General features: G+C 41.1%; 1 protein-coding gene across 1 annotated transcript in view; it reads left to right on the forward strand.

Moving 5' to 3' along the window:
- The first annotated feature begins 12,378 nt into the window (after positions 1 to 12,378).
- Positions 12,379 to 16,900, forward strand: part of Pou2af2 (POU class 2 homeobox associating factor 2) — a 34,934-nt gene continuing 30,412 nt past the window's right edge. The window contains exon 1 of the mRNA XM_048340972.1: positions 12,379 to 12,388. Coding sequence (XP_048196929.1) covers positions 12,379 to 12,388 — 10 coding nt within the window. The remainder of the gene's footprint in view (positions 12,389 to 16,900) is intronic.

Consider the following 16,900-nt stretch of genomic DNA (forward strand, 5'->3'; position numbering starts at 1 on the left):
ATTGGCCTGGACTACGATTCTCCTATTTATACTTCCTGAGTAGCTGGGGTAACCAGTGCCTGCCATCACTCTCGGCTTCTTAGGAGTTGATGTAGCTCCTAGATACATTTGTCCAGGCCACCCTTGAACCTCTGTCTTCCTAGTCTCCATCCCTCATTAGTTATTATTTCAGTTGTACATATTGTGAGTTTCAATAATAATTTGATACATATATATGTATATGATTGAGGATCAAATGAATGTGGTTAGAATTTCCATCTCCTTAGGCATGCTTTAAAAATAAACTTTTATATATGCAGGTGCTGGGGATCAACCTGGAACCTTATGTATGCCAAGGTATTTTACCACTGAGTTATATCTTCAGCCCTTTAAAAAAAATGATGGACATAGAATCACTGTACAAATTTATGAGGTCTATTTTCTTCTAACGCTAGCCTGTTTTTAATTCAACAAGTGAAGTGTAACTCACTCTACCTTTCGTTGAGGACAGTGAGTTGGGAACATCATATTCATGCCAAATCTGATCTCACAGATAGCAAGACAAATTTCTGAAAATGGAAGGCCAATTGCTCGCTACATTTCTGGTTCTATCAGATGTGGCAGCTCCCTTTCGTAGTGAGAACATCACAGTCCATTCACCCACTTGATATTAGGATATAAAGATTTAAGAAGGTAAAAAATCTCCTGTTAACTGGCCTTGAACCTGAGAGACAGGCCTCTCTGGCTCAAAAGACGAGGAACAGTGGGCATGGGTCCCTAGAGAACATTCCATTTGTCTTGCCAACCCACAGCAATTCTCCTAAGAATATTTCTCTAGCTCAGGTAAAATAATAATAGCTATTTTCACCAATCTGCTTTACAGACCCCCTTTCTAAAGATGGAAAGAATTTGGAGATACAGGAGCTTTACATTATGAAATCCTATCCAGAGGCTGTGTCTGTAGTAATTTCCAATAGAAATAAAGAAACCTTGAAAAATTAAATCTGGGCATGATCACACATATCTGTCATCCCAGCTACTATAAGAAACCTAAAATAGGAGGACCTTGGTCCAGGTACCCACCTAGGTGGGAAGAAAGACCCTATGTAAAAATAATCAGTGCATAAAAGGAGTTAGAGGAGTATGTGTCAGTGACAAATCATCTGCTAGCAAACATAAGGCCCTGAGTTCAGGCCCCAGTATCATGAAAAACAAAAGAAAACAAACAAGCAAACAAAAAGCCCTCTTGAGCTATACACACAATATGTTCTTGTGGTAGCACAAAGCTTCATAAAACATACACATGAGCTTATTTTTATAAGCATCAAATTACTCTCAGGAATAAATACTCCAAAAATATGTCTGCTTAATTAGAGATCACTATGCCTAAAAATAAACACACTTGGCATAATACATGATGGTAAACAATCCGCATGTCATTCAGGACTGGTCCTTGTATACAACGAGCGCTCCGTGGAAAGCCGTACCTGAATAAGAAGAAATGGCTCCCAGTGAGGTTTCTGAAAAATCATCGCTCATCGTTACATAGCTAAAACAGAGACATTTGAAAAATAATGTTTGTTTGAGAGACAAAAGCTCCTTAGTGAGTGTTGGTCTTAAATTCTCAACTTCTGTCTCTGGAAACAAGCATTCTCAGTGTTCTGAGTTCTAGAGACACAGAGACTGGGCCTCCTGGGGAACAGAATGCAAGGGAAAACATTGCCTACAGGCAGTGATCCCAGCCCACTCTGTGGGTGCTGTCTTAATATTGCACTTTGAGGGGTCCCTCCCAACACGTCTCCCCACTCCGTAAGGCCTCAAACCTCATCCACCCAACACTCCTTGTCCACTCTGCTCTCTAGAGCCTAATTCTCCCCATCTCCTGCATCCTCTACTCTCCCCTGTGTCATAAATTACAACGTCGCCCCCCCCTCCCCTCCCTACCCCACTCCACCCCCTGTGGACTCTCTGGCACTCTTCCCTCAGAGAGAAGAGGAATGGGTCTTCTCCCCCCCCCCCCCAAACACACACACTTCAAAAGCAATCTTCACACACTCAAGGTCCTGAGAGGGTCTTTCCACAGTCATGGAGACCGTTTTTCAATTTACAATTGCTTCCTTTGCTTTTCCTTTTTGTTTTGTTTTACTTTGCCTAGGTTCTAAGGCTTGAACTCTAGACCTGGGCTCTGTCTCTGCATCCTTTCTGCTCAAGGCTAGCGCTCTATCACTTGAGCCACAGAGCCACTTGTGGCTTTTTCTGAGTAGTTCATTAGAGATAAGGGTCTCACCGACTTTCCTGCCCAGGCTGGCTTTGAACTGCAATCCTCAGATCTCAGCCTCCTGAGTAGCCAGGATTATAGCTGTGAGCCACAGGCACCTAGCTGCTTTTCCTTATTTTATTTATTTATTTATTTATTTATTTATTTATTTATTTATTTATTTATTTATTTTTGGCCAGTCCTGGGCCTTGGACTCAGGGCCTGAGCACTGTCCCTGGCTTCTTCCCGCTCAAGGCTAGCACTCCGCCACTTGAGCCACAGCGCCGCTTCTGGCCGTTTTCTGTATATGTGGTGCTGGGGAATCGAACCTAGGGCCTCGTGTATCCGAGGCAGGCACTCTTGCCACTAGGCTATATCCCCAGCCCTCCTTATTTTTAAGAATTCAATTCCTGGTCACACAAAAGGTCTAGAACTTCCCAACTCATTATCCATCTCTGTGACTTTGGCCCCTTCCCAAAAGAAGCAAGAATCAATGGCCAGATGCTCATGGTGACTGGGAATCATCTAGTAGATTCAAATGAAAACCCAAACCAATGAATTCAATACTTACCGGATTAAAAACAAAATGTTCAGACTGACAAGCCTGACAATGTCAAGTTCAATGGAAGCCTGGATCCACGAGAATCCTCAGACACTAGTGGGACTGCTCCTCGTACAGCAGTGGGGGAGCACAATCTGGCAATGCTCACCAGGGCTAAAGGTGAACACGTCCAGAACTACTGCTTCTACACACTTGGCACAACTACCAGGAAACACATGTGGCAACGCTGACTTCGATAGTATTTACACAGGCAAAATGACAGCACTATCAACAAATTAATTGTCTATCAAAGAATTAATTATTCCTCATAGGCATATAAGAAGAGTACCTAGCCATTCAAACACAGATTCAAATGTCTAAAAAATGTGACACTGGATAATGGTCCTCTCCAGTGAGCCTGGGCAGGAAAGGCAATGGGACCCTTATCTCCGGACTAGCAAAAAGCTGGAAGTGGAGCTGTGGCTTAAGTGGTAAAGCACTAGCCTTAAGCAAAACAAAATAAACCAAAAAAAAGCTCCCTTTTTTGGATAGTACCCAGGCACTGAGTTCAAGCCCCAACACAAGGAAAAGAAGCATAACCTCCTCTGATTTTAGCTACACAAGAGGCACTGGGAGGAAAATGACCAACTGAGGTCAGTCCTGGGCAGAAAAGCAAGACACTCTGGAAAAAATAACTGTAGTTAAAAAAAGTTACGTGTGGCTCAAGTGGTAGAACATCTGCCTAGCAAGAGCAAGGCCCTGAGTTCAAATCCCAGTACTGCCCAAGAGGAAAGAAAAGCAAAAGAGTGAGTTAAACCTGAACAACAGGTAAATTCTTTTTTAAAGGGGGAAAACTGTTTAGCCAATTCTTCCTGGCAACAAGATTGGAAACTTGGAATAATTTTAGAATTTCAAATATCCCCTAGCAACATAAAGGTTGTCCGCATAGGAAAAAAAGGAAAGAAAAAAAGGGGGGGAAATTGTTTGGCAGTTATTCAAGTTATTTCATTGGTGTTAGACATTGAAGACTGAAATTTGCATGAAATTAATTCATGTGAAAAACAAATTATTCTTGCATATTTAATATTGAACCACAAATGTCAAATAAGAGGCAAATAAATCCCCATGACACTGTGGATTGTGGGGACACAATTGTAAGCAAGTACAAATCTCTAAGTAAAAAACAAAAAGTAATTTGTTTCTACACCTGGCCTTACTTAAGAAGAGTAATGCTTTATTTATTCAACATCATTGTGAAATGAAGTGTTTCAAATAATTTTACGCCTCTAAGTGCCAAGACTTTTCTTTTTATAATTTCAACCACTTGGATTGAAATCATTGTTGGAAAGCTATTACACATTTGGATGTTTTTCTTCCTTTTCTTAAGGCAGTAGATGGAATATGATTAAAGTTTTTACGCTGACCTGGGGTCAAGATCCTAATCCCATTTTGCCTTTCAATTCCCAAGGATCTTTGTCTACCTTTGTCCCCAGGAAATGTAGGTGGTGGAAGTTCCAAGCATCCTTTAGTATGCTCGAAAATTGTTGAGTATTTCTCTGAAAAACTGCTTTTTTTTGCCAGTCTGGGCCTTAAACTCAGGGCCTGGGGCACTGTCCCTGAGATTCTTTTGCTCAAAGCTAGCGCTCTACCACTGGAGCCACAGCGCCACTTCCGGCTTTTTCTGTTTATGTGGTGCTGAGAAATCAAACTCAAGGCTTCATGCATGCTAGGCAAGCACTCTACCACTAAGCCACACTCCCAGCCCCCTGCTCCCCTTTTTAATTTACTGTTTATAGCCCATCTGGTTTAGGAAATAAGATGATTTATTTGAAAGTAAGAATACAATATGACTAGCAGGCTAGATTCTCTCCTATAAAAGAAGTGTGTAAACTTGAGCATGAAATGTGTGTGTGTTTGTGTGTACACACGCATGCGTGTGTGTGAGAAAGAGAGCCAAACATAGAGAAAGGTATTGGGGTTGAACTCAGGAGGGCCTTGTGTTTTCTAGGCAAGAGCTTAAGCAATGCCCGTATTCCCTTGGGCTCTTAGTTCATTTTTTTTCCAGATAGGGCCAAGCTAACTGCATGAGCTGACATCAAACTGAACTCCTCCTACCCCCACCTTCCAATTAGTTGAGATTACAGGTGTGTACTACCATACCTGGCTTGTGAATCACTTTTAAACCTTGCATGTGTGTCCATTTCTTGCTCTCTGCAATGACCCAGAGTAACCTAATTATTAGAGTCACTTCTCTATGGCTTAGTAAGACACTCTATGTGTAGACTGAGTATGCAAGTCAGAAGTGAAGCAAGGGCTGGGAATGTGGCTTAGTGGTAGAGTGCTTGCCTAGCATGCATGAAGCCCTGGGTTCAATTCCTCAGCACCACATACACAGAAAAAGCTGAAAGTGACACTGTGGCTCAAGTGGTAGAGGACTAGCCTTGAGCAAAAAGAAGTTCAAGGACAGCGCCCAGGCCCTGAGTTCAAGCCGCAGGACTTGCAAAAAAAAAAAAAAAAGTGAATCAACTTCAGGGCTCATGTGCACCATTATAGAGAATGTATAGGAACATCCTTCACTTTGGAAATTGTAGATATGTTCTTCATTTAATTCCTTTTCTGGACAGACAACATAGTAATGATACCAGTAGTTTCTTATTCTTGAAATTTTTTAGATCAAATGTTAGCATTTGAGAAATTTTATTGAAGGAATCCTGAGAGACCAACAGGAAATATACATGTGTGTATGTCTACAAACACACGTATATTATAAAATATAAAACATATAAAAAATACATATATGCCCATTCACCCATTATAGATCCATGGCTATGTTTTATAAGTTGCTTACTAACAGTTCTATAGTCTTAGTAAAATCTCAAATTGACTAAAATTCTGAAGTGGACATTTTCAGTCATCAACAGACTATAGCCTGCAGGCCAAATCCTGGCTCTTAAAAAAAAAATAATTTTATCAGAACTCAACTCATTAGTTTATTATCTTTGATTTCTTTTGTGATACAAAGACAGGGTTGAGTGGTTGAGACAGGGCTTGCCTGGACCCCAGTGCTTAAAATAGTTACAGAAAAGTTACCCAGACCCTAATTTATGTAAACTAATCACCTTCTTCTAAGTAAGTTTACTTCCACAGCAAGGAAAGTTCCAAAAACACTCTTCCTTTTTCTAAATGGAAATATGGAAAAGATGTAAAACAATCAGCCCGATTACCAAGCAAAATGCTTAATGTTTTCTAGGCCATGGGATGTTGTTAGTAAACATTTAATGACTGAGATGTGTCCCAGTAGACTGGTAGATTATAGACAGTATTGTTACTCAATATGCTCTAACTGCAACGGAAGTAACAAAGTGCACATCATAATTTTGTGCCTGACATAAAATTAGATAAGAAGAAATTCCTTCCATGATCACCATACTCTATAATGTAAAACGTAATTGATGTAGTGTTAGATCCACAGCTTGGAAAAAGTACAAACACTGAGAAATGGCTAGTAATGAATTGAGTGCAATGTCATTAAGGCACACTGAAGTTTATATTACTTAAAGAAAATAAAACAAATGTGACTTGGAACTAGTTAACACTTTTATCTAGGTTTTACCATTAGAATATCAAGAAAAGGAAATGCAACATGACTCTTCCTTAAGTTTGGTACCAGAAAATAGAGCTCTGTAATTCAACTATAATGTTTTATGCAGTGTATGGAGAGGTTGCTCCATGCATGTAGTCAGAACACGTCAAAGGAAATGATTTGACCCATAGCACCCCAAATCCATGAAATAACCATCTAGATGATGTTTTACGTGTAACACACATCTTCCACAAGCACAGTGTGGACTTCCATTCCATTCAACCCACCCACGTCTCTTCGTGTCCTTTGGAACTATTCAGTAAATGAAGCTTTGCTCCTGCACCAAGCTCACTCGGTCTCATGAGTTTTCTATTCGTTTGAAGGTGCCAAACCCGGCCATCATCACTTCAAAACAGGATGCAGCCTCCGAGGTGACGAGCCCACGCCTTGCCATGGCCAGCATTTCAGCTGTCACTCACTCAGCAGGGTGAGAACAAGGGCTCTCTCAGGCTGAGGGAGGGCCGCACTGGCTGCCGGGAAAGTGAGCACTGGTTCTCACGCTGCTGACCCGCAATGAGCCCACTCCCAGCTTTGAGTTCTGAAGCTTGGTGTGGCTTCCAGGGCTTTCCAAAGCCTGGTGGCTCTGTGGCCCTAAACCCTCTTTGGGCTATTCCTCAGTAGGACCACCAGACAATCTTTAGCAGGATTCATTGGGGAAAAAAGTGACCACATATTCTCACCAGAGAAGTCAAGGCACAAATCTGGTTGTGGGAAATGAGGGAGCGGGGCTGGGAATGTGGCTTAGTGGTGGAGTGCTTACCTAGCATGCATGAAGCCCTGGGTTCAGCAGTCTCAGGAGATGGGACCCCATCTTACGACTGGATGCACAATAAAGGACTACGGGATCCCCAGTACTCTGTGCTCTCTTTACAGCCTGCATCTCCAATAGTCACTCCGAGGACAGATGGCTTTGTAGTTCCTAGCTGAGGTGGAGGCACTGAGAAGGGACTACTGGAAGTAAAGAGCTTCATTTCTCTCTAGCAGCAGCCCTTTCAGCTATAAAAGATACTAACACACACCCCAACGCTCTTAGATACTTTTGCATCAGCCTGACTCCAAAGGTTGTTTGCCTAACACAGTACCCAGCAATGTCAGTTTTTTTCTTCTGTAAAATGCCAGTTAGATACATAATAGATCCCATGAGAAGAAAGAGCACCAGCAGGCTGATGGGGGTGGGGAGGGGCTGGGGAAGCCTTATACCCTCTTTGTGGCGAGAAACAGATCTATCCTGGTCATGAAGGCAGGAGGTATGCCAAGATTGCTTCCTGAAGAAAAAACTAGAGAAGATATAGACTCTATCTCCTAAGAGCCAGCATGATGACAAAATAGCCCTCTCTACCAAAGACCCGCTTGATCGCTCGATCTAACTTAGATGGTGCTAGTAAGTAATAGTGCAACAATCCTGAGTCAGACAACTATCCTCCCCATTCCACAGGTGAGCAAACCGAGGCACAAAGTTATGTGACTTGCCGGATTTGCATAGGCTATCGATCCAGAATTTGCACTCCTAACTTCCTTCTGGGTCTGCTGCTAGCTCTGGTGAGCTAGAGAGAAGTGCCCTGACTGTCAACAATGCAAAGACACGGTCTTCTCTATGTGCTCTGAGTTTTCCATACTGGTTTACAAACAGAGGCTGGCAAAGAGATGGCAGAACAGGCAGTGAAACTGGAGAAAGAACATTCAGGTTACGATCCAAGACTTTCAGCAAAAAGAAAGGAATATATTCCATTCATGTCACTGCTGTTACCCCAACATTCTTGCTTTCTACCCAGATGTCAGAGCCAGGGCCTCCAGTGACTTACGCCTAGAGTTGTGGCGCCACCTAGTGGCTGAAACTGAAAATACTCTCAAAGGAATGTCCCTGGCAAATCAGAGGCATGGATCTGTCCAAGAAAGGAAGAGGCTTAGCATCATCTTATGTTTTCATATGTACACTAGCTATTGAACTATCGTGATCTGCTAGGACTATCCTAGACGTGAACTAATTATCCTCAATGAGGGAAACCATAGAGTCTATGTTTCTTTGGGCCTGGCTTACTTCACTTAGTATGCTTTTTTTTTTTTTTTTCCCAAGTCCTTCCATTTCCTTACGAACGGAGCAATGTCATTCTTTCTGACAGAGGCATAGCTCAATAGCTAGGTCCATATGAACACATAAGGTGATGTTAAGTAAAATGAACTCCAAGTTATGGAAGCAAGTGGTTTATCAGTGTTGTTTTCAACATACCATATGAAATTGTGCCCTTTTTCTCTTGTCTTTCTTTCCTGTGGTTTTACCCCTGATATCACTGTAACTGATTTTAGTACCCTAGATATTGTATATATGTGTATTGGAACTAGGGAAGGGAAAGGGAATACCAAAATCAAGAGGCAAAGGATAAAAAGACAAACCAATGCAACAGCAATCCTTACAAAACTATATGGTGTAAACCAACTGTACAACTCATGGTGGGGAGAGGGAAACAAAGAGGGAGGAGCAGGGGAAAATGAGGGAGGGAGTAACAAGTTGGATAAGAAATGTACTCAAATTTACCCATAGTCAAGGCCTTCTTCTGCATTTTCCCTTAGCTAATAACTATACATCATAAGGTTAGGTCATTTGTATGACAGCCTGTTTAAGCACTGTTTTATGTTATTCAATATATCAGACACTTAGTAAGATTGAGAATACAGGAGACCTAAACCCCATAGCCAAGTCACTTCCTTGTCAATATGGCATTCCCTAAAAATCTCTCTCGGGACTTGGAACTATCCTGAGGTGGTTCCTAAGATACCCTACTCAATGTCCAGGAGGAATTTAATGTGACAATGGTGACAAAGAAGGAGTTAGGAAAAGTGAAGACAAATGGGAATTTGTTTCTGCATACTTATACTCCACTGTGTTCGCAGAAAAGTTCACAGAGTAACCCAGTTTTGTCATGACACAATGGAAGGACTGTGGCCCTCCTTCCTCGCGTCTTCAGGAAATGGTGGTGAGTGCCAAGCTCCTGCCACTTACCTAGTACATTACAAGGATCAACCTAAGGGCACAGAGCAAAGCAAGAGTGTTAGTGGCTCATCTGAAGCCGGGGCACAGGTACTTCCCTGGGCGAAGAGGGCAGGTGGGTGCATTCTAACCCCTCCAGTGGGACTCTACTCTAGCTGAGGCATGTGAAGGGGAGAATAATGAGGAAGGCAGACAGCTTGGAGGCGTGGTCTGAGGGACTGAATTTAGCTTCTAGAACTCTGAGCAATGTCGATGTTTTTGGTGTCTGGTTCAGATGAGGCTGTTAACCCATAAAACCAAATTCAGGGTGACTGGTAGGGAAGATTTCTATCAGGGCTCAGCCTCAGGAATACAGGCAGCTAATTAGACTACCCTCACCTTATCTCCAGGAAACTGGGGTAGATGTAAAGTACTCCAAGCATTTAATGAAAAGATAAAACTTTAAAAGGGCCTATATAAAAGAAGACATGAGTTAGGGGTATGGCCAAAGTGGTGGAGCTCCTGTTTAGCAAGCACAAGGTTCAAACCTACCTCAAAGAACATGTACTAAAAATAGACAGGCCCAAGTGGCAAGAGTGCCTGCCTCATATACATGAGGCCCTGGGTTTGATTCCCCAGCACCACATATACAGAAAATGGCCAGAAGTGGCGCTGTGGCTCAAGTGGCAGAGTGCTAGCCTTGAGCAAAAAAAAGAAGCCAGGGACAGTGCTCAGGCCCTGAGTCCAAGCCCCAGGACTGGCCAAAAAAAAAAAAAAAAAAAAAAAAACACCAAAAAATAGACAGGCCCAGAAAAGGAAATAAACATTGCTCCTATTCATAGTAAGAAAAATGCAAAGTCAAACTATACTGAGATAATATATCTCACCTTTAGACTGGCAAACATCCACTAATGGCTAATAGATACACAAAGAAATACTCAACATCTCTGGCTATCAAGGAAATGCAAAGGAAAAAGAACACTGAGATTCTACGTCATTCCAGTTAGCATGGCCATTATCAAGAAAAATAACAAGTGCTGGTAAGGATGGTAAGCCAATGGGAACCCTATTTCACTGTTGGTGGGAATGTAAGCATGTTCAACCACTCTGGAAAGCAGCATGGCAGTTCCTAAAAAAATTAAGCATGGAATTGCCCTATAATCCAGCAATTCCACTCCTGTGCATTTATCCAAAAGAAATCAGGATCCAGTAAAGCCACCAGCACAACCATGTTCATTGCAGCACTATTCACCATAGCCAAGGTATGGAATTGGCCCAGATGCCTCTCAATGGACAAATGGATCAAGAAAAGGTGGTATATACATGACAGAATTTTACTCATTCATTAGAAAGAATTATATTGTATCATTTGTTTTTAAAAATGGAAACACCTGGAAAAAATTATGTTAAGTGAAGCTTATCAGGCCCAGAGAGACAAAGGATGCATGTTTGCCCTTACATGTGGAAGCCAGATTTAGCTATAAAGTTGTAAGTAAACAAGTTGGGTGGTATGCAAGTATATGTAATGTATTAACTGAAATATAGTAGATTCAAGGGAGAACTCAAATAGTGTAATTCCTTAGAAAAGCAAAGTCAAAATTCAAGAAAATAAACACCAAGATGCAGGTATTTAAAAGGAGTGAAGCAGTGTCAATGAGGAAGGGGTGAATGCTGAAGAGAAGAAGGGGTGAATGCAGTCAAGAAGAGTGAAGGGGCAAAATTAAGAAGAGTGAGGGAACGGGTGGGGAGGGAGGGGGGAGAATGTTGAAAGGGGTGCCACTGGTCGAGATGCACTGTAGGTAATAGTTTCCTCCCTCGCAGTAGCAACATCCTCAACTTTTGTATTGAAATGGATATCACGCAGTATTAATTTTTACCCTTGAAGTTGTGAATTGATTTCTAACCCTATATAAACCCCGGCCCTCCTGAAATAAAGTGTGCATTGATCCACTAAAAAAAAAAAAAAAGATGCACTGTATTCATAAACTACCTTGTAAAATGGCCTTGCCTTCATACAACTACTTAGATGTATTTTTTTTTTTAAGAAATGAGGAAGAACTTACTGGAACAAAAAAAAATTCATGACTATGCATCAAAAGGATCTTTTTTTTTTTTTTTTTTTTGGTCAGTCATGGGGCTTGAACTCAGGGCCTGGGAGCTGTCCCTGAGCTCTTTTTGCTCAAGGGTAGCACTCTACCATTTGACCCACAATGCCACTTCCAGTTTTCTGGTGGTTAGTTGAAGATAAGAGTCTCACAGACTTTCCTGTCCAGGCTGGATTCAAACCGCAATCCTCAGATGTCAGCCTTCTGAGTAGCAAGAATTACAGGCATGAGCCACTGGTGCCGGCTCTTTATAACAAGCGAGAATGTTTGTTTAGAAGGTAACTACTTCAGAACATCCTGAATTCCTCTGAGATGAGCCCTGACAAAGCTGAAAATTCTAATATATTACCAGGTTCAGAAATCTTTCCTATAGCTCACATCTAATTTTATTTGCCTGACATTAATTTTGATTCCTATTCCTGCATGAAATCTATAGGATTTTTATCAACACCTATAAGATGTACTGCTTTTCAAAAATCGAGAACCCATGATCAAATATGACAAGCCTAACACCTACTGAGAAATTATGGGGATTTATTTTTTCATACAACCTATATTTTCTAAAAGTCTAATGCTAAGTTAAAGGAATGGGAAAATGCCACATGGAGGCAAATAATGGATGCCTTGTTTCCAGAGTAGATACTCAAGAGAAATGGCTTCTAGTGGAAGCTCATTGTTACTGAATAGAAATCCTCACAGCGAGGAAGAAAGTCCCTTCATATATAACCTACCTTGGGGATGCAAATTGGAGAGAAACATACACTGGAGGATTTGCATTTAATCAAATGTAAAGCAAGTCATTTCAAAAGCATCCTTACCATGTCCAGAAGGCTTTCCCAGGCTGAGCTCGCAGGACACCAATTCCCCTCAGTACGGGCCTCAGCCAGAATGGAAAGTGGTAAGTCAATGGCAAATGGGGCTTTTAAATTTTTTTTCAGTAATTCTAATTTTTATTTTTGATATGACAGTTATGGCATAAAGTTTTAAAAAAAAGAAATAGCACTGAGTTTGGCTAGATCATTTATCTTTGTTTGTTTGTTTGTTTATTTATTTCCAAAAACAGAGCAGAGACCAGCTGTGTAACACTCCTAACAACATTTTTATCATTCTAGTTGTGCTTACTAATTGTTAGATTTCATTTTCTCACATTGAGTTTAGGTAGGCATGTATTCTGAAAGATCAACTGTATTGAATGGCCGTTTCATAAAATGATTATCTGTAGATTAACACAATCTTTGTATTGTAAAAAAAAAAAGTTTAAAATTATGTTAAATATGCTAAGTCCCGAAATTAGCAGGACTTACAGTTCTGTATTTTTATAGAACTTGGAACTTTTCTCATCCAGACATCTTGACTTTTAGGCTTTTAATAAGGTTATAAATCAAGGACATTCTGTTAGCAACAGGGTAAGGAACACACTGGGGTGTTAGTCCATGAATTCAGAACATGTCTTAACCAGTTTCATTTAAGTGCCAAAGGCAAGATAGAGTAAAAAAAAATCCCACCTGTTTGGAAACAAACTTGAAATATAAACATTACCCTTTTAAATACTAATAAAGGATGACAAAAGAAATAGTTCAAAAGCAATGCCTTATAAAGTCCCATAAAAGAAAATTTGATATTTACAAAGAGCACATCTATTCAAAGTCTAATCTCAAGAGATAAGAGATTGTTGAAGCTACAAAGCTATAATGTATTCATAAACATATTACATAGTATATAATATGTATCTGATATATGCATAATGTATAAATATAAAAGCTATAATGAATGTATTTGTCTCCTGTAAAGTGGACTTGGTTATAGGCAGGTGTATTGTTCTGATGATCCAACTCTGTGGCTTAACAGGTGGGAAGGGAGGAGAGGTGAACAAATCAAGCTTCAATTAAAAAAAAAAACACCCTAAAATGTTGCTAAATGCTACAGCTTTGGTGTTTAGTCTTTGTTTCAAGTTTAATATTTCATGGGTAGTATATATAAATATACATGCCTAATAATTTGAACATTTCAAGGTGAAGTGGATAAACTTGGATACTCTGTGTTGCCCTTCCTTCTTCTATCCCAGAAGTTTCCCACAGTCTCCCCAGATGAGAAGCAGAGCGCCCAGGGCTGAGCTTCTATTTGGTGTGGAGCTGGCAGCTTCAGTTGCTGCACAGTATTTGCCTCGCCCTCCGTGAGGGGCTCAGACTCATAGGAAGGCAGGATCTTCACAGAGCGAGCCAGGATTGTGCAAGTGGGAGAGGGGTACCACAGGACCAGGGCTGGCCCCGGCATGAGTTTAGTTCACCACTGTTGCAGAACTTCCTTCTTGGAGCCTCTCTGACAGGCAGCCAGTGGAACAAATGAGCAGGCTCTCCCGAAGTAGCCCATTGTTCAAGAGTTCATTCTGTTCTAGGGTGATCTGCTGGTGGGTGTGGCAAAGGACCTGAATTCAGAGAGATGTCACCTGCTATCTTCATGGTCCCATTGCCCAGTAGAAAACTCAAACGAGGGATTTCTCTTTGCTCCAGTTAAGCGATAGTTTTGGTTTTCTGTTTTGTTGGTTTCACATAATCTCCTTACTCCTTTGCCTTATGTCACAAAAGTACCTGCTTAGAGACTCTAAACATTTTTAAAGAAAATATACCCCCACAAAATGTTATCAAAAATAGTAAAATAAGAATGTGTTTCAAGCTGAATGCCAGTGGTTCACTGTTACGCAGGAGGCTGAGATCTGAGGACAGCAGTTCAAAGCCAGTCCAGGAAGAAAAGTCTATAAGATTCTTATCTCTGGGCTGGGAATATGACCTAGTGGTAGAGTGCTTGCCTCACATACATGAAGTCCTGGGTTTGATTCCTCAGCACCACATAAACAGAAAAAGCCACAAGTGGCACTGTGGCTCAAGTGGTACAGAGTGCTAGCCTTGAGCAAAAGGAAGCCAGGGACAGTGCTCAGGCCCTGAGTTCAAGCCCCAGGACTGACAAAAAAAAAAAGATTCTTATCTCTAATGAATCACCAAAAAGCCAAAAATAGAGCTGCGGCTCAAAGAAGCAGAGTGCTAGCCTTAGGCACAAAAGCTCGGGGACAGTGTCCAGGCCCTGAGTTCAAGCCCTAAACTAACATCAGCACCAAAAAATAAAAATAATGTGTTTCAAATACCACAAATATACTTAGCATTGGAATTAAAAATGCTGTAGGAGTCACCTATAGTTTAAAGACTGAATCAATTTCAGAGTAGAGGGAGGTTGATTTGATGGACCAAATGTTTAATTTTCAAAAACAGTATTATAGCTACTGTGCCATGAAATCCACTGTGGAGCAAATTCTCCAACAGAAAGGAGACACCAGGATGTGACTGGCACAATTTTCTGCCTATCCAATCACTACCCAACAGTGCCTTTCCTCCCCCAAATTCAAGAGGACAAATGGATTCCTATTGAGAAATTTGCTTGTACTTTCTCTCCGGAAACACTTGCCTTTGTTTTCTCAACAACTGATCTGAATGCAAGTTTGTATCTAGAGTATTTGAATAAAAACTCTTAAGCTCTCTGCTAGTGTATGCAGGTGTGGAGTCTTTAAATAGACACCATGCACGGCGAGGCGGGGGGGGGGGGGAATGGGTGTAAGGATATTCATAATACTTTTGAACTCTAAATATATCACTTCAGATGACACAGAGAGGGAGGGAAGGAGGGAGGGGAATAATCCAGACATATTTTTTAAAGAATTAAACTAGGTGGGCTCCACTGCCTTGTCGAAGGCTTATTTCAGCTCACTTTCTTTACTCTTATCAAATGTAGGCATTCACTTTCTGTATCACTGCTTGGATTGTGATACATTTCATTGTCTGGCCACCCATGCTGCATGAAGATGGAGTTCCATTTCCAACACTTATAAAACTGTTCTCCAAGTTCTACAGAGCCTCACTTTTCCCAACCCTCTAGTCTTTCTCGCTTCTATTTTTCTCAACTTCTCTACAGGACTTCGTGTGCATTGCATGCATTTATTGAGCACCGACTAGATGTCTATACATGACACCAGTAGTTATTCATCTTTCTCCATGCTCCTTCTTGCTTCCATTCTAGGACACAACTAATTTCTGGACTCTCTTCCTCAACCTCTCTCACAGGAATCCTTTCCACTTCCTCATCTTTCCCCAGGAATCAGAACTATAGTCATTTCCCGAGGCTCAGTGCCTGAATTGCTTTTTATTATCTTTAACTGGTTATATAAAATGATCTCAATTCAGCAGTCAGTGTACATATCTTGATACTCTTGTTATAAAATTCTCTTTGAAGAGCTTTATTCCCAGAGCTTTAATTACCATCTTTTGAAAGATGTTTCCTAGAAACATAGTTCTAATCCTGGTCTAGGTTTTCATCTGGAAAAAGTATCCTATAGGATATTTTTATTTTTATTTGCTTATGTCACCGCAACCTCAAAGTTAACATATTCAAAATGAAATTCTGCTTTCACTATTAAAACGGACTTTCTTCTCTGTGCTCTTGATTTTTTTCTTGGTATTCCATAGTGTATGTTTGCATGTGTGTATGCATGTATGTGTGTGTATGATGTGCGTGTGTGTTTCTTTGAACAGTCTCTTAAATATATACCCTTTCTTTGTCATTTCACTTGTTTTGGCTTAGCATCTGTTTGGCAATTTCCTCCTCTCCCTGCTTCTTCATCCTTGAGCCATCTAGATGATTTTGTTGTCAAGAATGACAGAAAGAATAATGAGGGGAGAGGTTACAGAGGGTCAGTCTGATCCCAGTACATTATATGCATGTATGAAAATATCACAATAAAACCCCTTTGGACAATTAATGCACATTAATAAAAAAAAGAGCTATAAGGAGGAAAAAACAACAACGAAATAGACAAAGAATGAATGAAAGATAGCTAGAGAGCTTTGGATCCGAGCAAATGGAAGGATAAAGCGTTTACCCACCAAGGTAGGAAAGACTTCATAAAACAAATAGGAAAGGGGAAATGAAGTTCTGATCTGGACATGCGGATCTTGAGATGTCTAGCTATGCAGGGGCCGATGAACACTCAAGTCTCAAGGTCCAGTTCAAAACCGGAGCTGTCCATTGGAAATTCATGTATGCAGTGATGGAATTCAATCAAGTAACTCAGTCTTGCCAGCTTTGTTCCTGCCTTCCGGCCTCTTTACTTTTGATTACACATGCCTGCTATCCATGGGCTCTCTCCCTCCTCCTCACCTATCTACATCTAAGTCCAACCGAAGGCCCATTCCCTCCCACAGAATTGTCCTCAGCTCTCCAACAGGCCCGCTGCTCCCTCCCTTACTCACACACATGTAAACCTCCCATTTCTCTCACTAGAATAGAATCGCTCTGAGGATATCTGCCGTGGATCACAGGGCCTGTGGCACGCAGCCCCATACTTTATCCCAAGTCAGAGCCAACA

Source organism: Perognathus longimembris, chromosome 3 (genome assembly GCF_023159225.1).
Source record: "Perognathus longimembris pacificus isolate PPM17 chromosome 3, ASM2315922v1, whole genome shotgun sequence".
In the NCBI taxonomy this organism is placed as follows: domain Eukaryota; kingdom Metazoa; phylum Chordata; class Mammalia; order Rodentia; family Heteromyidae; genus Perognathus; species Perognathus longimembris.